The 20,803-nt window shown below is 45.3% G+C and overlaps 3 protein-coding genes across 4 annotated transcripts in view; all 3 read left to right on the top strand.

The window, feature by feature from the left end:
• XRCC1 (X-ray repair cross complementing 1) overlaps nucleotides 1-6,423 on the top strand; it is a 37,477-nt gene extending 31,054 nt beyond the window's left edge. Inside the window, exon 18 of the mRNA XM_027079720.1 lies at nucleotides 6,316-6,423. The gene's annotated coding sequence lies outside the window, so the exon portion shown is untranslated. The remainder of the gene's footprint in view (nucleotides 1-6,315) is intronic.
• ETHE1 (ETHE1 persulfide dioxygenase) lies at nucleotides 110-19,681 on the top strand. Of its 2 annotated transcripts, none has more exons than XM_027079726.1 (7): nucleotides 110-208; nucleotides 6,316-6,460; nucleotides 6,624-6,772; nucleotides 16,894-17,023; nucleotides 18,678-18,767; nucleotides 19,139-19,255; nucleotides 19,484-19,681. In XM_027079726.1, the coding sequence occupies exons 2-7, from the start codon at nucleotides 6,316-6,318 to the stop codon at nucleotides 19,534-19,536; spliced, it is 684 nt and encodes a 227-aa protein (XP_026935527.1). In that variant the 5' UTR covers nucleotides 110-208; the 3' UTR covers nucleotides 19,537-19,681. The 2 variants fall into 2 exon arrangements, with proteins under 2 accessions (XP_026935527.1, XP_026935526.1); XM_027079725.1 differs by lacking the exon at nucleotides 110-208 and adding an exon at nucleotides 4,711-4,844.
• On the top strand, nucleotides 4,859-6,295 carry LOC113605961 (small integral membrane protein 30-like). Its single transcript, XM_027079729.1, has one exon. The coding sequence runs from the start codon at nucleotides 5,321-5,323 to the stop codon at nucleotides 5,486-5,488; it is 168 nt and encodes a 55-aa protein (XP_026935530.1). The 5' UTR covers nucleotides 4,859-5,320; the 3' UTR covers nucleotides 5,489-6,295.
• Nucleotides 19,682-20,803: the final 1,122 nt, after the last annotated feature.

Raw genomic sequence — 20,803 nt, 5'->3', positions numbered from 1 at the left:
GTGTGCCGAGGCTTGCAGGGCCTACGGTGGCTGACTGGAGTCAAGCACGTGCAGGAGTTAACACGGGGCAACTTAACTCAAGAGATTTCTTGAGACAACTTCCCTTTTGTATGTCCCCGTTCTTTTCGAGAATTCCGCTCGGAGCTTGAGTTCCGTCTCCCGAATCAGTTTCAAGAGCCCGCTGCCTATTCTACCCCTCAAGGCACTGGCAAGTAAAGGCTAGCTTTTTCCTCGAGAGAGGGAGGGAGCGGGACGGGTTCAGAGCGAGCTGATGCCCAGTAAAAGTCACGTTATTTGCACAGCGCCCGGCACTCTTCGCTGCTGGGTGATTCTGGATTCTCCGCCCCTCCCACCCTAATACTACGACCCTGGGGCCGGGAGGGCGGCGGTCTCCAGGTGCCCGGGCCCCCTTGTTCCCCGCTGGAGCTCCTGGTGCCAGGCCCGGGGTGGCTTGCTTGGCACCCTTCCCCCGGGAAGTGATGGTGCACCGTCCCGCCCCGTACAGGAATGACCGTGAAGTGCCCATAAACCACCCCCGCATGGGTGGGTCTTCAGTCTGATAGTCCACAAGGTCTGGCGAACCCTGGGAGCCGTGGGAGTTATACGGAAGGATTATTTGGGCTCATTTCCCCACTCACTCCTCCCAGATGATTTTGAAGCTATATACCAGACCTCATATCCCATAAAAATCTTTTTATTACACTTGGTTTGTTTCAGTCAGTACTTAAACAAGACCCACAAGTTGAATTTGTTTGCTTTGACTTTTCAGTGTCTTCATTGACATTTTAAAAGGTTCACTGGTTGCTGCGTGGAAAATGGATTACAGGGAGGTAGAGTGGAAGACAGAAGCCAGTGAGGCGGCTGTTATATATTAATTATATTAGTAATTATTAAAAAGTACTATTATAATTATATGATAATTATATTATTATATGATATCGATAATTATATGATATGATAATTATGTTATTAATTACAGCATCTGATATATGTCAGAAGCTGTCTTGAGTGTTTTATATATGTTCATTCATTTAATGCTGACAGCAGTTTTTCAAGAGGAGGCGCTACTATCATCTCCATTGTACAGAGATAAAAATGAGGCACTAAAACTTATCCAAGGTCACTCAGCCAGGAAATAGCAGGGCCAGGATTTGAACACTTGCAGCCTGACCCTGGAATCCATGTAATTTGCATCTATGCTTTGCTGCCTCTTTGACTGGGGCAGAGGGCGTGATGAGGGAAAAGTGGTCTGGTTGGAGAGGTTAATTCATCAGGGCTTAGTAATGAATTGGGAGGAAGTAGCAAGAGGAGGAAGGAGTCACAGATGACGATGAAATAGTGATAGCCACCTCCCTGAGAGCACAACACCTGAGCAATTGTTCTGTGCCAGGTCCTCTCCCAAACTCTTTGTATGTGTGAACTCATTGGATCTTTTCTTTTTTAAATTGAAGTATAGTTGCTGACAATACTATATAAATCACACGTGTAAAATCTAGTGACTCAGAATTTATAGAGGTTATACTCCTTTATAGTTATTATAAAATGTTGGCTATGTTCCCCTGTTGTAAGATATATCCTTGTAGCTTATTTTATACCTAGTAGTTTGTACCTCTTAACCTCTTACCCCTATCTTGCCCTCCCTCCCCACACTGGACCCACTAGTTTGTTCTCTATATCTGTGAGTCTGCTTCTTTTTTTGTTATATTCACTCGTTTGTTGTATTTTTCAGATTCTATGTATAAGTGATATCATACAGTATTTGTCTTTCTTTGTCTGACTTATTTCACTTAGCATAATGCCCTCCAAGTCCATCCATGTTGCTGCAAATGGAAAAATTTCATTCTTTTTTTTATGGCTGAGTAGTATTCCATTGTATATATATACCACCTCTTCTTTACCCATTCATGTGATGGACACTTCGGTTGCTTCCGTATTTTGGCAATTGTAAATAATGCTGCTATGAACATTGGGGTGTGTGTATCTTTTTTTTTTTTTTTCTTTTTTGGCTGTGCAGCATGTGGGATCTTAATTCCCCGACCAGGGATTGAACCCGTGTCCCCTTCAGTGGAAGCTCAGAGTCTTAACCACTGGACCGCCAGGGAAGTCCCCACATGTATCTTTTCTTAGATCTTCACAGTGAGGGAGGAACTATTTTCAACCACAATCTACAGATGAAAAAAGAGAAGCCCAGAAGAGTTTAGTTTTGAGCCTGAGGTCACACATTTGGGAAGGGTGATACCAGTTTCTAACTCTTAGGATAACTCGCAGCTGACTCTACAAAATCCCCAGAGGGTGTGCACGCCTTCAAGGGACAAGTAAGCGTCTACCAATCCTGCAGAAACAATTAGGAATGGGCCCCAGGGTGGAGAGGTCTTATTTGGGGGACCCTCAGAGTAAAGTGTGCCTCAGAGTCCCTGTTTTCCTGGCTTCTCTCTCCCCTGAGCTCCAGGCAATCCCTGTACCTCTCCTTGTTTTAGCCCTGATGTCTGCACCTCTTTCCCCCACCAACCAGACCAACCAGACCGAGGACTCACCTCTGAGTCTCCAGTTTCGCTCAGCTTGAGCCAGACGTTCAGGAGACCTCAATGGGAGGAATAACTGAACCAAGTTCTCTCCTTGAGTCTGAGCTTTTCTTTCTGCCTGTTTCTCCCCTCTCTTGGTGTTTCCCTGTTCTGAGAGATTCTGTCCTTCTCCCTGTACATTTCTCCCCTCTCTAATGCTCCCTGCTCCCCACATCTCTTCCCACCTCCACGATCTCCTAGAATCTTCGAGTGTATCTAAGTGACCATATTTCTTTGACAGACACCCCATTTCAATTCTGTATCTCCCAATGTATCTCTGAAAGTCTCTCCAGATCTCTCTCTCTCTCTCTTTGTTATCACTGAGTCTCAGCATCTTCCTTGTCTCTGAGTGGCTCCCTGAGTCTCTCCCCTGATAAAGCCCACCAGGAATATACTAGAAGTCTGGCAAAGTTGGGATTTATTGATTTGCTGTAGCTAAGGGTAGAGAACTGCAGAGGGAGTACGGGCTGTCTCCCCAAACACAGGGAGAGTCACAGTCTTCCCTTGGTATCCACAGGGGGTTAGTTCCGGGACCCCCATGGATACCAAAATTGGCCAATGTGCAAGTCCCTTATATCGAATGGTGTGGTACAGTTGGCCTTCTGTATCTGTGACAAAGTGACTTAGATCCTCCAGACAAGAGTGGGATGCCCTATTCTCACTACTGGTATGATTCCAAAGAGCAAGCTTTCAGACAGCCCATGACTAGACATTGTCTCAACTCTAGGTCCTTGGTGTAAATGAACAAAAGCCATTTTTAGAGGTTCACATTCCAAGAGAAGCCAAATGATCCCTAACCTGATTTTACAAGACATCGTGGAAAATTTTTTTTTTTTTAATGATTTCTTCCTGGGAAGACATAAACATTCCTGGTAAAATACTTAAGTGATTTTTAAATAAAGTTTAATGGGATAATCTCTTGTTCTGGGACCAGGCACTCAACCAACAGCCCCTCAAGACACTAAGGACATTGAACCAAACGTTTTTTTCTTTGTAACAATGAAGGTCCAACCACCTGCTTTTCCTATAAAATGGCCCTGGGGCTATGAGTGTATTGGCATCTCTTGTTGGGTTTCTCCTTCTCCAGGGAGAGAAGTCTGTGCTTCTCCCAGTGTGTCTCCCTCGCCCTTTGAATGTCTCCCTGCTCTTTGTTTCTCTGGTTTTTTAAAAAATTAATTTTTATTTTATATTGGAGTATAGTTGATTTACAATGTGGTATTAGTTTCAGGTGCACAGCAAAGGGATTCAGTTATACATATGCACACATCCATTCTTTTTCAGATTCTTCTCCCATATGGGTTTTTACAAAATATTGAGTAGAGTTCCCTGTGCTATGTAGTAGGACCTTGTTGTTTATCTATTTGATATATAGTAGTGTGCATATGTTAATCCCAAACTCCTAATTTATCCCACCCTACCCCCACCTTTCCCCTTTGGTAACCATGAATTTGTTTTTGAAGTCTGTTTTGTAAATAAGTTCATCTGTATCATTTTTTAAGAGTCCACATATAAGTGATGTCATATGATATTTGTCTTTCTCTGTCTGACTTCCTTCGCTTAGTATGATAATCTCTAGGTCCATCCATGTTGCTGCAAATGGCATTATTTCATTCTTTTTTATGGCTGAGTAATATTCCATTGTGTATATATATCACATCTTATTTATCCGTTCCTCCATCGATGAACATTTAGGTTGCTTCCATGTCCTGGCTACTGTAAATAGTGCTGCTATGAACATTGGGGTGCATGTATCTTTTCAAATTATAGTTTTGTCCAGATATATGCCCAGGAGTGGGACTGCTGGATCATATGGTAGCTCTAGTTTTAGTTTTTTAGGGAACCTCCATGCTGTTCTCCATAGTGACTGTACCAGTTTACATTCCCACCAGCCTTTAGGAGGGTTCCCTTTTCTCCACACTCTCTCCAGCATTGTTTGTAGACCTCTGGATGATGACCATTCTGACTGGTGTGAGGTGATTGTTCTTTGTTCCTCTGGGTCTTCCTGTCTTCTCCGTCTCTAAAGTCTCCCCGTCGGTCCCCAGCCTGGTTCCGCTCCGCTCCGCCCCGTCCTCGGCCCCAGGCACTTGTGGCCCCTTTAAGGCGGGCCCCGCCCATGCCCCTGCCCCGCCCCGCCCCTCCGGGGTTCAGCCTTGGGTGCGCTCGGTTTCCGCTGGCACCGCTCCGTCTCCAGCCTCGGGCGCGATGGCGGGGTCTGCACTGAGGGTCGCTGGCCGGCAGCTCAGTCAATACAGCGAGTCTGGAGCCCCCATCCTCCTACGGCAGGTTCGCAGTGGCTGGACCGGGGAGCGAGATTACTGGATCCTGGGTGGCGGTAGGGGTGGAACTCCTGGGTCCTTTAAATCCGGAGAGATACCCGGGCCCTGACGCCTGGATCTTTGCGGAGAGGGGTGTAGGGCTAGACTCTTGCGTCCTTTAAAGGGGAGTGATCTGGGTCCCAGCTCTGGGACCCCGATCTGGGCTTCGGTCTGGACTCTTGCTTCCATTACAGAAGAGGATGACGGGGACCCAGGTTTGGGGATGGATGAAAATTGGGACTCATTGGTTCCGACGGAGTAAGGTGCTGGGGTCCCAGACTCCTGACTCCGGGCAGGGGGATTCCTGTAATGGCTGCTAACTTGAAGGCGCTGTCACGTGGAACCTCTTAAGCCTCAGCATCCTGAACTGATAGAATTAAACAAATACCGCTTTCTTTGAAACCTTCAGCCTTTAAGAACCAGTCACCTCAAGATCTCAACATCATGATCTTAGTTTCAACACAATTGTTCCCAGTCCTCTTTTCATTGCTTTTGGTGCTGCCTGTTGTTGAAGCAGTAGAAGCCAGAGATGCAATCGCTCTCGTTCTCAGTATTACAGGCATTTATGCTTGTTTGGGGGTATATGCACGAAGGAGAAATGGACAGATGTGACTTTGAAGGACCTCCTGAATCAAACCTTGTCCTGAAAACCTTTGTGCTGTTGAGGTTCAGAACTGAGTTTTGGTGTCTGAAAGTTCCCAAGAAACAGTAAATAGGGTAGTTTCATAGTCCTGGTTTCCCTATAAATAGGAACAAATTGGTATACTATATTAAATGGAAAACAAAACGTTTTCTTCACAACAAATAATGCACTGAAAAATGCCATCTGTAATTTGCATTTGCTAGTTAGAAAGAAGGTCAAAGAAGTGAGAAGGCTGAACTTTGCAAAAGTAATATTTCATAGTTTAAGAATTCTCAATAGGAAGAAGAAAACTCTTGCCCAGAATCCTAGGAAACTGCCACTGTTTAGTTATAATCACTGCCTTCTGCAACACTGAGGAGTCTTTTCTCCATATTTTTAATGGATTTTTGTTTCGTTATCTCCCAAGTTAATATTGTACGTAGATATTAAATACAGTTGGTCAAAAATTAAAACTTATCTCTTGGTGGGGGAAAAAGTTTAGAAAATGTATTCGTTGTACCTAACGTTGAAATGGAGAAAAGATTTAATGTAAAAAAATACTTTATATTGACATTGAAATGGAGAAGAGATTTAATGTTTAACAAAAACAAAAAAATTTTTATATTAACGGGTAACATCTCCATGGTGAGAAGTACTATATTAAATATAAACCCATTAAGTAAAAAAAAAAGGGGGGGGGACAGGGGCTTCTGCTTCTGGATCTTAGGAAGAGAATGGAGTTGAGGCCTGGACTCCTGGGTCCACAGTAAGGGGGGGTCTGAATCTGTGCTCTCACTTGTCCCCACCCCCTTTCCAGATGTTTGAGCCCAAGAGCTGCACCTACACTTACCTCCTGGGTGACAGAGAGTCCAGAGAGGCCATTCTGATCGACCCGGTTCTGGAGACAGCGCATCGGGATGCCCAGTTGGTCAAGGAACTGGGGCTACAGCTGCTGTATGCTGGTCCGTTTGGGGGCCGGGCTCCTGGGCCTGAGGGCGCGGGACTGTAGCGTGGAGTGGGAAGCTAGGACTGGGACTCCTGGGTCTGAGGGAGGAGGGAGCTGGGGGCTGGGACTCCTGCGTCCTCTCTGTGCCCTCCTGGACCTGGCTCTCCTCTCTCTCCCAGTGAATACCCACTGCCATGCGGACCACATTACCGGCTCCGGGCTGCTCCGGTCCCTACTCCCCGGCTGCCAGTCTGTCATCTCCCGCCTTAGTGGGGCCCAGGCTGACATGCACATTGAAGATGGAGACCCCATCCGCTTCGGGCGCTTCGTGAGTTGGATGCTGGGTCCCCGAGAGGGTGGTGGCCTGGAGTTTTTGGACTAAAGGGAAGAGGGGCTTGGGGGCCTGGACTCCTGACTCCTGAGTTTCTGTCTCAGGGAGAAGAGCTCCATAAACCCAGGTGAAAAACTGAGCCAAGAGGCTCTGGGCAGGTGTCTCTGGCCCATCCCCTTAAGTCAACAACATCTATGGCGTTTCCTATAACCTTGGGGCAACTCCTTTGGCCTGGAGTCTCATAAAATTTGACTGGGAGCTGGAATTACAAGGTCATGGCTGAGGGAGAGACCCAGCCCTATCTTCCCAGAGCCACTGTTGGAGGAAGGCGCATGCAGTTGCCCAGAGCCCAGAGCCGGGACTAGGGTGAGGCAAGAGAGGAATCCAGGGCGCAACATTTAAGGGGGCGTTCATTCTCAGGGTGGTGCAAAGGCAGGGCTGGCACCTTCTAGTGGGCGCCTCCTTAAATGTTGCTCCCTATAGGAGCCTGCTTGCCTCACCCTAACCCCAGCCCTGCTATTGCCTCACACAGGAAAGGTCTGAAGGTTCCTACCTCCTCTCCTTTCTTTGCCCCAAGCAGAATCAGCAGGTTTCTGGCCAGAAGTTCAACCCAGGGAAATACGATGGGTGAGGAGGTGCTAGGGTTGCCCTCAGAGGGAGGGGAAACAGCTGGCAGGACTTTTTCCTGATCAAAGTTGCTAAAGACTTAGAGAGTTTGGCTGGCTTTGGGGACAGAATATCACTTGGACTTGACCTCCAAGTTAGAGGGTTTTACTAAACGAGGCCAGTTAAACTGAGTCAGATGGTTTGGGGAAATAAAGGCTGTGGGTGGGATCAGAGGGTTTAGCTCCACTAGTTACAGCCTCTTTATTTCAAGCCTTTTTCTGGAAGCAGGTAAAAAAGAAAATGCATTGTACATTTAGGTACACTGTACATAATAAGCAGGTGCTAACAAGCATTTCTTGGGTTGAGAAGCCTTAGAGGTGTTAGAAATGGTTGGAGTTTTGTGTCAAGAAGAGCCGTTTGTTAAACTGGATGAGTGATGTTTTCAATGAATCAACATGGAAGGGCTTAGCTGTGGAAGATTTAACTTTAGTGCTTGGCTTATTTATTTATTTTAAAATTTATTTATTTTTGGCTGCATTGGGTCGTTGGGTCTTCGTTGCTGCGCGTGGGCTTTCTCTTGCGGCGTCGAGCGGGGGCTTCTCTTGTCGCGGAGCACAGGTTCTAGGTGCGTGGGCTTCAGTAGTTGCAGCACGTGGGCACGTGGGCTACTAACCACTAAACTACTTTCTGTCTCTATAGATTTGTCTATTCTGTACATTGCATAGAAATATGGTATCATATGTGGTCTTTGTGACTGGCTTTTTTTTTTTTTTTTTTGCGGTACGCGGGCCTCTCACTGTTGTGGCCTCTCCCGTTGCGGAGCACAGGCTCCGGATGCGCAGGCTCAGCGGCCGTGGCTCACGGGCCCAGCCGCTCCGCAGCACGGGGGATCCTCCCGGACCGGGGCATGAACACATGTCCCCTGCATCGGTAGGCGGACTGTCAACCACTGCGCCACCAGGGAAGCCCTTTGTGACTGGCTTTTGCCACTGACCATAATGTTTTCAAAGTTCATCCATGTTGTAACATGTATCAGTGTTTCATTTCTTTTTATTGCTGAATAATATTCCGTTGTATGGATATATCACATTTTATTTATTCATTCATCGGTGGATGGACATTTGAATTGCTTCCACTTTTGGCTCTTATGAATTATGCCACTATGAATATTCATGTGCAAGTTTTTGTGTGGATGTATGTTTTCATCTCTCTTGGGTATATACTTAGGATGGAATTACTGGATCATATGAACTCTGTTTAACAATTTGAGGAACTGCCAAACTGCTATCAAAAACTGTTATCCGGAGGCTTCCCTGGTGGCGCAGTGGTTGAGAGTCCGCCTGCCGATGCAGGGGACGCGGGTTCGTGCCCCGGTCCGGGAAGATCCCACATGCCGCGGAGCAGCTGGGCCCGTGAGCCATGGCCGCTGAGCCTGCGCGTCCGGAGCCTGTGCTCCGCAACGGGAGAGGCCACAACAGTGAGAGGCCCACGTACCGCAAAAAAAAAAAAAAAAAAAAAAGCAAAAAAACCCTGTTATCCAAAGTGGCTATACCATTTTATGTTCCCATAACCAGTTGTGTGAGGGTCCCAGTCCCTCTCCATCCTTGTTACCACTTGTATTATCTGTCTTTATGATCGTTCAGCATTTTGTTTGGTTTTCCTCCGAGTTCTTTGTAAACCTTTGGAGATGGGCACTTTTTTTCCCTCTCATTTTCCTCCTCCCACTTAAAAAATTTGAATTGTAACATGCATATTATACAGTAAAAGGGGCACATATTACACATGTACAGCTTTGTAAATTTTAACATATGTCTATACTTGAGTATCCACTGCCCAGATCGAGATCCAGAACATGCCCATCGCCCCAGAAGTCTTCCTTGTCCCTCTTCCTGGCCATTGACAGCCCCACCAAGGGACCATTCTTCTGACTTACTTAATCATAGATTAGTTCTGCCTGTTCTGGACCTTATAAACAGAAACCAGTGTGTACTCTTATGTCCGCTTCTTTCACTCTACCTACTATTGTATATAATTGTAGTTCTTTCCTTTTTTGCTGTATAGCAGTGGTTGGCCACCTTTTTCTGTAAAGGACCAGATGGTAAATATTTTCAGTTTTGCAGGCCATATGGTCCCTGTTGTAACTACTTAATTTTCCTATTGGTGTGAAATCATCTACAGACAATGAATGCATGAATAAGCATGGCTGGGCTCCAGTAAAACTTTATTTATGGCCACTGAAAATTTAATTTTAATAATTTTCATGTGGCATGAAATGTCATTCTTATAAAAGCAGATGGCAGGCCAAATTTGGTGCACCGACCACAGTTTGCCAACCCCTGACGTAGAGCATTTCACTGTGTGAATTGATGACAATTTATATCCATTCTCCTTTTGATGGTTGATTCTAGTTTGGGGCTATTATGAATAATGCTACTCTGAAGATTCTTGTACAAATCTCTTGGTGGACATTACCCTCAATTCCAGGGAGTGGGCTTGCTGAGTCTTAGAACTGACACATATTTAACTTTAGCAGAAACTGCCACACAGCTTTTTTTTTTTTTTTTTTTTAATATACAAATTTATTTATTTTTGGCTGTGTTGGGTCTTCGTTGCTGGGCGCGGGCTTTCTCTAGTTGCGGTGAGCGGGGGCTACTCTGCATTGCGGTGCACGGGCTTCTCATTGCAGTGACTTCTCTTGTTGCGGAGCACAGGTTCTAGGCACGCGGGCTTCAGTAGTTGTGGCATGTGGGCTCAGTAGTTGTGGCTCACGGGCTCTAGAGCACAGGCTCAGTAGTTGTGGCGCATGGGCTTAGTTGCTCCGCGGCATGTGGATCTTCCCGGACCAGGGCTCAAACCCGTGTCCCCTGCATTGGCAGGCGGATTCTTAACCACTGTACCACCAAGGAAGCCCCAAACACCTTTTTGAACTGGTTTTACATTTTATATTCACAGTGAGCCAAATTTGTACGGTTTCACTGTAGAATGGATTTACTGTTTTAATAAGCAATGATTGAGATTCGAACATTCTAACTCCCAAGAGGGTTGGTGGATTCCGAAAGTTAGTGTTGCCTGTTAAATACAGTGATATAGAGGGGCTGCTGCTCAAGATACTAATCCCAGGTCCCCAGGATTCCTTAACCCTCTTAAACATTATGGAGGGCCCTAAAAAGCTTTTGTTTACCTGGGTTCTGTCAAGGAATATTTACTGTGTTAGTTACATGTCAATTATATCTCAATTTTAAAAAGAAATGGGAAATTCCCTGGTGATCCAGTGGTTAGGACTCTGTGCTTTCACTGTGGAGGGCCTGGGTTCAATCCCTGGTCAGGGAACTGAGATCCCACAAGCTGTGCGGTGAGGCTAAAAAAAAAAGAAATAAAAAATAAGTATTTAGATATGCAAAACATATTTACTGTATCAGAAGTTGAAACTGAGACTTTTTTTCTTTTTTATTAATTTATTTTTTTACATCTTTATTGCAGTATAATTGCTTTACAATGGTGTGTTAGTTTCTGCTTTATAACAAAGTGAATCAGTTATACATACACATATGTTCCCATATCTCTTCCCTCTTGCGTCTCCCTCCCTCCCCCCCTCCCTATCCCACCCCTCCAGGCAGTCACAAAGCACTGAGCTGATCTCCCTGTGCTACGCGGCTGCTTCCCACTAGCTATCTACATTACGTTTGGTAGTGTATATATGTCCATGCCTCTCTCTAGCTTTGTCACAGCTTACCCTTCCCCCTCCCCATATCCCCAAGTCCATTCTCTAGTAGGTCTGTGTCTTTATTCCTGTGAGACTTGTTTTAAAACACAAGAATACACAAGCACACATTCCATCAGCTGTCAGAGTGATGACATCATCACAAGTCATGGAGCTTCTGGGAAAACTGCACTGAACTCTCAGGGGAGAATGAGAGTGAGAAAGGGCAAAAGACCTCTTCACACTATTATGAAAATAGTTTTGATCTTGCAGACCCTCAGGGTTCCCTCGACTACACCACTTGGAGAACAATTCTTTTTACAAAATCTTTGTCACATCTAACGACATAGACAATAATTCTTAAATTGTTCTGAAATCCAGCCCATGTTCAAATTTCTCCAAGTGCTTAGGAATCATTTTTACAGCTGCTTATATGAACCAGGACCCGATGGAGGTTCACACATGGCATTTGGCTGTTAGGTCTATTTAGTCTCTTCTAATCTAGAACAGTTTCAGACCCTTTCTGCCCCATGACATTGACTTTTGAAGCTCCCAGCCTGTTGTCTTGCAGAATATCCCACTTTCTGGATGTGTCTGGTTGTTTCCTCCTCGTGTTACTTAACTTGTTCTTTGAAAACTTCTCTTTGCTGTTAACAGAAGTAGATTGCAGATATTTCTGTATTGGATGATAATAATAATAAATAACTTAATAATAGTTAAGAAATACTGAGTGTTTTGTTTCTCACTTAGCATTGTGAGAAAGTGCATTTTCTCAGCATGTATCTCACACAATTTTCAGAATCAAATATCACTTCCTGGGAGCAGGGAGAGGTGGGACCCGTGGCTAGTGTTGGGGTGTGTGCCCCATTTATGGAGGACACTCACTACATAATTCAAGTTGATTATTCATGCTTGGGAATGTAGTCTGTCTACTTTAAAGCCTTTTTTTTTTTTAAATTAGAAGCTGCAAATATACATTTTTAAAAAATCTTCCAAATGTTAAGGGTAAACAACAAATTCAGACTTTTAATAACTACCGAGCAGTCCAAACAAAACATTGCTATGGCTGAACCTGGTTCTTGAGCCTCCACTGTGTCTTTTCTGACAGATAGATCTCATTAAACCTTCCTAACCACATAGTGAGATCAGAAACATTTTCCCCATTTTACAGAGAAGGGGGTGCAGAGAGGGAAAGTGACTTGCCCAAAAGTTATACTGAGAAAGTGGCTGAGCGAGGAATTGAACCCAGGAGACCTGGTGTTTCCACTAGATCAGTGTTTTTAGAATTTTAAAACGTTATTATTTTTATAATATAGGAATTATTGTATTGGGCTTTTTTTTTTTTTTTTTTTTTTTTTTTTTTTTGGCCGCATCACGCAGCTCATGGGATCTTAGTTCCCTGACCACGGATCGAACCTGGGCCTACGGCAGTGAGAGCTTGGAGTCCTAACCACTGGACCTCCAGGGAATTCCCTGGGCATTTTTAAAATGCTTTACATACATGAGATAATTTAATCTTTATAATAGCCCTATGAAGTGGGGACAATTATTATGCCCATTTTACAAATGAGCAGAGAAGCCCAGAGAGGTGAAGTAACTTGCCCAAGGTCACACAGCTAGCAATAGCAGAGCCAAAATTCGAACCCATGTCACCCGGCTCCAGAGACTGCTCCTAACCACTAATCCATGTGCCCTCACCAAGAGAGAAATATTTTACATCTGGATTCAGCACTGAAACCTCAGCTGCGTGAAATACCACTTACCCTTCCTGTGTACCAGGCACACTGAGATTTCCCACTTTATCTCACTCCTCCCCACTCCACTCTTTATGTCTAGCCCACTTTTTTTTTTGCTCATGGTTACGTCTGTGAGAGTCATCCATATTGTCGCATATAGTTATAGTTTGTTCATTCTCATCCTGTGCCTCAATTTCCTCATCTGTAGAATGGGGACAGGAGTGGTACTTACTACCTCATAAGGATGTGTGTGGCCTGAATGAGTTCAGTCATGTAAAGTGCTTAGAAGAGAGCCTGGTACAGGAAAAAGGGTAATCAATGCCAGGCTTCTAAAGAGTAGGTAGATCGGACTGATGGGAGAAGAGGAAATTGCAGGGGCAAAGAGGTGTGGAGAAGTGTGCTATTTTCTGGAAATGACTCTGGGGTTCAGAGTAGCTGGGGAAAGGAGGATGTTATAGGACATGGGGCTAGAAAAGTGAGCAGGCACCAGAGCAGGGGCTGAGGAGCTGGAACTCTGCCCTGGGGGCAGTGGAAGCTGGGGAAGGGTTTTGAGCAGAGAGGGACAAAATTGGATCTGGGTGATAGAAAACCCCCCTCAGGGTCATGTAGGAGGTGGATTAGAGGCTGGTAGGCCAGGGAGGATGCTGTCAGTTGGCCCAAGCAGGAGAGGCCTGAGATGGGCAGGATTATGGGGGTTGATAGAGGGTAAATTCTAGATATTCTAGAGAAGGGAAAGATAAACAGGGAGGCTGATAATCAGCAAAGCCACTTGAGACACAGACGCAGTCACTAAGGGCCCAGGGGATCTCGATCTATGCGGCAAGCTGGATTGTGTTCAGTTGATATTAAGACAATTATATATACCATATACTGTTGACCCTTGAACAACCTAGGAAGTTAGGGGCACTGACCCTCCCCACATTCAAAAATTGGGGTATATTGGGCTTCCCTGGTGGCGCAGTGGTTGAGAGTCCGCCTGCCGATGCAGGGGACGGGGGTTCGTGCCCCAGTCCGGGAAGATCCCATATGCCGCAGAGCGGCTGGGCCCGTGAGCCATGGCCGCTGAGCCTGCGCGTCCGGAGCCTGTGCTCCGCAATGGGAGAGGCCACAACAGTGAGAGGCCCGCATACCACAAAAAAAAAAAAAAAAAAAAAAAAAAAATTGCGGTATATCTTCCAGTTGGTCCTTCTGTCTGCGGTTCCAATGCATCCACAGATTCACCAAACCAGATCGTGTAGTACAGTAGTATTTACTACTGAAAAAAATCTGTCTATATGTCGACTTGCACAGTTCAAACCTGTGTTACTCAAAGGTCAACTGTATATACTCTAACTACTGGTTGTTTACAACTGACGTCCTTCTGATTGGCCAATACCCATGCCATAACTATGGTTAAATATTTTGAACATTACTCCTGAATATCCATCCCCCTTTTTAGTTCAAAAGACTCCCATGCTTTTTGTTTAAAAAAAAAAAAATTCAGAGAGTATGGAAACATACAAAATAAAAAGTGAAAGGTCATCCCTCTACTACAAAAAGGTAATGTTAATTTTGGGGGCCAGGGGATGTGATTTTTCCCACAAGATTTTGCAAGATTTGTGATTTTGCTTTGCACTTGTTTTGCATTGCCCATATATTTCTATTGTAGATGAGCTAGGAAGGTGTTTGGCAGAAAGCAATGGAAAAACCCATACAGTGGCTTAAATAAATAGTTTATTTTTCTCCTATAACAGGAAATTTGGAAGAATGTAGCTATTCTCTTCCATTTGGCAGCACCATCATTTGTGGGATTCTCTTGGCTTTTTTTTTCTTCATGGTTGCAAGATGGCTGCTGCAGCTCCAGCCATCACACCTTGTGTTCAGAGCCAGATGAAGTGGAAAGGGCAGGTGCCAGTCCCTTTTATCAGGAAGGGAAAAGCTTTCCCAGAAATCCTCAGGAGACTTATCGAGATCTCATTGGCCAGAGGACTGTGCCAGAGGCCACCCAAGCTGTCAGGGAGGCTGGGAAAGTGCTCGGCGGGGCACACTGATGCCCCAGACCAAATTGGAGATCTGTGAGTGGGGAAGGTTAGAATGGATACTGGGTGTCGAAACAGAGTCTGCACATGGTGTCCTTCAACAATTAGCAGATGACTGACCTGGACGAGGATGCTAATTGGCGGGAGGGGCCTCTATTAAGAGGGGAGGAGTGATATGTGAGTGGGAACTAATCTTTTAAGTGATTGTTAGATTTTTCTGACAGTTGCTTCCCTGAACTGAGCATGGGAATTTAGATAATCGGGATTCCCTGGATGGTGTTTTTGTGTTCATGTGTCAGGGGTTCTTAACCGCAGAGTCTTTTTTTATATATATATAAATTTATTTATTATTTATTTATTTATGGCTGCATTGGGTCTTTGTTGCTGCTGCACGGGGCTTTCTCTAGTTGCGGCCAGCGGGGGCTGCTCTTCGTTGTGGAGCGCGGGCTTCTCACTACGGTGGCTTCTCTTATTGTGGAGCACAGGCTCTAGACGTGGGCTTCAGTAGTTGTGGCACGCGGGCTCAGTAGTTGTGGCTCGCGGCCTCCAGAGCACAGGCTCAGTAGTTATGGCACACAGGCTTAGTTGCTCCATGGCATGTGGGAATTTTTCCAGACCAGGGCTCGAACCCGTGTCCCCCAGAGTCTTAGAAGTGACTTTGAGGGGTCAGGAAGTATGTGCATTTACGATGTTGCTAGACGCTGCTAAGCTGTCCTCTAAAATGGCTATACTGAGTTGTACTCACATCCCAGGGGATGAAAGGGTTTGCCTCAAGCACCCTAAGCAATTCTGACAACTGCCAATCTGTTAGGTGAAAAATAGGGCTTTTAGATATCTCCTTCCCTTCCTTTCTTTTAAGGAAGATCAAACATCTTATCAGATGTTTTTTGACTATTTGTTCCCTCTACCATGAATTGCCTGGTTTTTTCTTTTGCCCATTTTTCTTTGGGGGTTCTTATTGATACTTAGGGGCTGTTTATATATTATGACTATTCACACTTTTTAATACTCTCTTATACATGTGCTAATGTTGTCTCTGAGTTTTTTCGTCTTGTCACTCTGATTTTTGCCTTTTTCTGTAATGAAGTAAAACTATGCGGTCACATCTGTTCCTGTTTTTCCTTGTGGCCTCTGAATTTCCTATCATGCTTAGAAAAACCATTTCTACCTCAAGATTTTATATATATAAATATATATGTATTTATAAATATATATATTCTTCTATATTTCCTTCTAGAATGTTTTGGGTTTTCTATGTTTAGATCTTTCGTTTATCGTGAATTTTGTGTTTTATTTTTTATTATAAAATGACGTGTTTTAAAAATACATAAATAAATAAAATGACATGTTTACTGTAAAAAAAAAGATGATACAGGAAAAGCCTAAAGAAAAAAAATATTTTGAGTTATGAGTAAAATTTTTTTTAAGAGATGACATTGTATAAGTTGCTTTGTAACCTGTTTTTTGAACTTACGGGATAGTAAATATCTTTTCCTGCCATTAAGTGTTTGTGTATAGCATCATCGAATTTTATTTCATTGACAATTTGAAATGACTGTTTAGTATTCCATATTTATATTAGTGTGCTCATCTTTTTCTTACTGATTTATAAGATCTGTTTGTACATAAAGTGCACTGACTACTATGTGGTGTGTTTGTGTTACAAATATATTTGGCCACCATGTTGATTCCCTTTAAATTTTGTTTATGATGTTGTTGCCATTCAGAAACATCAAATGTATTTAAATTCAAACCATTGATCGTTCCCTTAATGATTTATGACTTTTGGGATGGATGTTCTTCTCTAACCAGAGATCATATATTTATTTGTATCTGTTTTATGATTTTATTTTCTTGCTTTAAGTTTTTAATTTTTGGGGAGTTTACTCTGGAGTGAGGTTTAAGTCCGGGATCTAACTTCAATATTTTTTTTATCAAAAAGAGGTTATCTAGATGTGACCCTGGGATGGGATGGGGTGGGGGGCTTCTGAGGCCAGTTTCACCATGAGAGTAAAGCCACAGCCTTATTGGTGACTTTGTACTCTCCTTCTCTTCCAGGCCTTGGAGACCCGGGCCAGCCCGGGCCACACCCCAGGCTGTGTCACCTTCGTCTTGGATGACCACAGCATGGCCTTCACTGGAGATGCCCTGCTTATCCGAGGGTGTGGGCGGACAGACTTCCAGCAAGGTCACAGGCCCCTTTCCCCAGCCCGAGATCTTAGTATGATTATGTGGGTGCCAGGGTTTTAAGTGTCAGTTGCAAGAATGAATGGATGAATGTTAGACTTTTAGGGGGTCAGGATTAGATTCAAGGAGTTTACTGCCGGAGTGGAGGAGAGTTGGGTTCAGAGGTTAGTGGTTGGGGGACAGTTAGAGTCAAGAGTGTGTGTTAGTTATCTATTGCTGTAAAGCAAATCACCCCAGAACTTAGTGGCTTAAAACAATGATTAACATCCTCTCACACAGGTTTTGAGAGTTAGGACTCTGGGAGAAGCTTAACTGGATGGTTCTTGCTCAGGGTCTTGTGTGAGCTTGCAACCAAGCTGCTGGCCAGGGCTGACTGAAGGCTCGACTGTGGCTGGAGGATCCACTTCCAAGGTGGCTCACTGACGCTGGTTGTTGGCAGGAGGGCTCAGTTCCTCACAATGCAGACTTCTCCGTAGGGCTGCTTGAGTGTCTTCATGACATGGCAGCTGGATTGTCCCAGAGGGAACCTTCAGAGAGACAGGCAGACAGAAGACCTAATTTTTTTTTTTTTAATGAGCTTATCTCAGAAGTTAAACTCTGTTAGTTCTGCCATATCCTATTTATTAGATGCAAGTCACTTAGTCCAGACCACTAAGTCAAGGCAAGGGGAATTATGTGTCACATTTTCAAGAGAAGAGTTTCAAAGTGTTCATGGGCATATTTTTAACTCCCCGTAAGGGGTTTAGCTGGTGCAGGGAGGGGTGTGGAGTTTGATTCAGGGGTTTAGCTGCTGGGGGAAGTTAGATTTGGCAATTTAGCTGCTAGAAGGTTGCTAGATTCAGTGGTTTAATTGCTAGGAGGTGGTGTTACATTTGGGGTTTAGCTGCTGGGGGCAATTAAATTAAGGGGTTTCGCTGCGGGAAGGGTGTTTACTTTCACAATATCAGGGTATGAGATTTGAGTATGTGTGTGAATGTGAGGTGGACACTAGATTGGGAGGATTTAGCTGCCTTGCAGGAGGCCAGCAAGGCTGGACGAGAGAGAAGAGACAGAGCCACAGCGAGCTGAGCTGGCCGTGGGTAACCAGATCCCCAGGCTGCCTCTTTCTTCCTCTTTCCTTATCTCTCCATCTTGGTCTCTATCTTTTTCTCTCTGAGGCTCCTAATCTTCCATTTATCCATCCCCAACCCAGTCATGAGATTGAAAGATTTAGGCTGAAAGGAAAGGTGGCAGAACGTTCCAGAGAGGTTTGTCCCTGTCCCAACTTAGGACTCAGAGCTTCTTGTCAGAACCATGGCTCTATCCTCCTCTTTGGCCTAATGTCTTCAGTTTCTTATCTTCCCATCCACTTTCCCTGCCCAGAATCCTTTCTTGGCATCCCCAGAGTGAGGGAATTTGGTGCTTCAGGGTCATATCCTAACCTTGTTTACAGTCATGCTGGATTCTCACCATTTCCCAATTCTTTGCACATGCTGTTCCACCTGCCTAGAATGCCCTTCCCTCTCCTTCTCTACCCAGTCAAAGGACTACTGGCAGAAAATGAGGGAGACGGTTTAGCTACAGTGATTTTTATCCTCTCCTTTTCCCAAAGGGAAGGGATTTGGGAGTTCCTCTCATCCTGTTACTCCACTGACCTCTGAGTTTTCCCTCCCCAGGCTGTGCTAAGACCTTGTACCACTCAGTTCATGAAAAGATCTTCACACTTCCAGGAGACTGTCTGATCTACCCTGCTCATGATTACCATGGTGAGGGCTTCCTGGAGGAGGTGTGGGATTTACATAACTTACTATTTGAGAGGGAGCACCAAACTGCTGTGGCTTGCAGACTACAATTCCCAGGAACTCCTCTGGCCAAAAAGATCAAGTGCTTAGGTGTACTGAGTGTGGATGTAGAAACTACGATGCCTAGAATCTAGAAGGCATAGGCTTTCCTGGGACTTCCTTATAGAACTTAGGGAACTGTGGGAAACTACATTTCCCATAGTGCCCGTTGAGGAGGGAAAGCAATCTGTTAGTCCTGAGCCAGAAAGGCACCCTGAGGCCTCCTGGGAAATGTAGTTCTGGGAGGCCCAAGGCACTGGACGGCTCAACATTCCTCCCCCTCTCTTGGCCACTAGGACTCACAGTATCCACTGTGGAGGAGGAGCGGACTCTAAACCCTCGGCTCACCCTCAGCTGTGAGGAGTTTGTCAAGGTCATGAGCAAACTGAACTTGCCCAAACCTCAGCAGATAGGTGAGCAGTTGGGGGGGAGGAGGGTGCTGAGGTCTGGATTCCTGGGTCTGAGGGAGAAGGTGCTGGGGATCTGGACTCCTGGGTCTGAGGGATGGAGGGGCCTCAGGGCCAGAACTCTAGTTTCCCAAAGAAGGACTATTAGGATTTCTGGGTCCCCAGTGGGGGCATAGAGAGAGCGGGAGGGTCTGCCTGGGCCCCTTGGTTTCACCCTTAGCTTCTTCCTTTCAGACTTTGCGGTTCCAGCTAACATGCGCTGTGGGATCCAGACACCCGCTTCCTGACTCTCAGGTGCTCATATCCAGTTAATAAGGCACTAGGTGGGGTGAGGGGCACAGTGCCATCACCAGAGCCTCTCTTATCTTCCCCTCCCTTACCAGACTCTCAAGCTTCTTAAATAAAAAAAATATATATTTTTTTCCCTCTGAATCTGACTTCTGTTTTCTGGGGGACCCAATGGGTTTCTGGGCTGAGATGCCTGTGGTTAGTTGTGGTCCCTGGATAGGCCAGGGAGCAAGGCCACGTAAAGGTCCTGGGAGCCTGGAAGGAGATTTTCTAACTCATAAGATAGAAGCAAACAGATATCTGGGGCAGGGTTCCTCAGCTCCTTGGATTAGAACAGTCTTAAGTTAAACTACTTGCCCCATGAGACCCAGAATAAGGTACTTCACTTCTCCAAGCCTCAGTTTCCTCATTTGTAAAATGGGAATAATAGTAATAATAATAGGGTGTTGTGATGATCCAATGAGTCCATATGTATGAAGTGCTTGGTACACTGCCTGCACAGCAGACTTCCTATCAGTGTTCACTATTACTGTTACTATCATTTGAAATGAGCTCTGAGGCACCTCCTGGCTTGAGTGACAGGATGCCTAATGGTAAAGACCATGGACTTTCGAGAAAACAAATATGGTGTTAACATTAACATGTGTAGACTTTGCGGACACTTGTCCCCCTCAGCCTCAGTTTCCTAACTATAAAATGGAGATAGTAATCCCTTTCTCTACTGTAGGCCGCTGTAAGGATGAAATAAATTAATGCGTGTAAAATGTTTATACTTTATACACATAGCTCCTGATATCCAGTGATCCTTTCTCACATACCAGTTATTTTCCTGTTTTTGCCCAGAGAGGAAAGGGTCTGGCTGAGACCTTTAACCTCGCCCTCCACCCATAGCAAAGTGGTGGTGGGGGGAACATACTTCCCCCTGTCTCTGGGCGGGTCTCTGACTCAGCTCAGGGCACCCCCCTCCCCTTGCCCAGCTCCCCAAACCGGTCGGGGCCCTTCTAAAGGGCTCGTTAGAGGGGAGAGGCCCCTATCTCCATTCCTCTCTTCCTTTCAGGATTCCCAGGGTCTGGACATTATACATAGGTGACCAAGGCGCCTGGCCCTCCAGGGGGGAGGAATGGGGGTGCTGGAGGCAGAGTTGGGGGGTCGTCATGCTGGGCTTTCCGAGGGTGGGGCCGGGATGGCCGGATGCCGCGGCTGCGGGCGGGGCAAGCTGGTCGCTCCCTCCTCCCTCGAGAGCTGTTGGACCTGTTGTCCCCATCC

This window comes from Aethalodelphis obliquidens, unplaced genomic scaffold, assembly GCF_003676395.1.
Source record: "Aethalodelphis obliquidens isolate GAN/ISIS:26980383/991018 unplaced genomic scaffold, ASM367639v1 scaffold43, whole genome shotgun sequence".
Taxonomy (NCBI): domain Eukaryota; kingdom Metazoa; phylum Chordata; class Mammalia; order Artiodactyla; family Delphinidae; genus Aethalodelphis; species Aethalodelphis obliquidens.
This window is presented reverse-complemented; position numbering and strand designations above follow the sequence as displayed.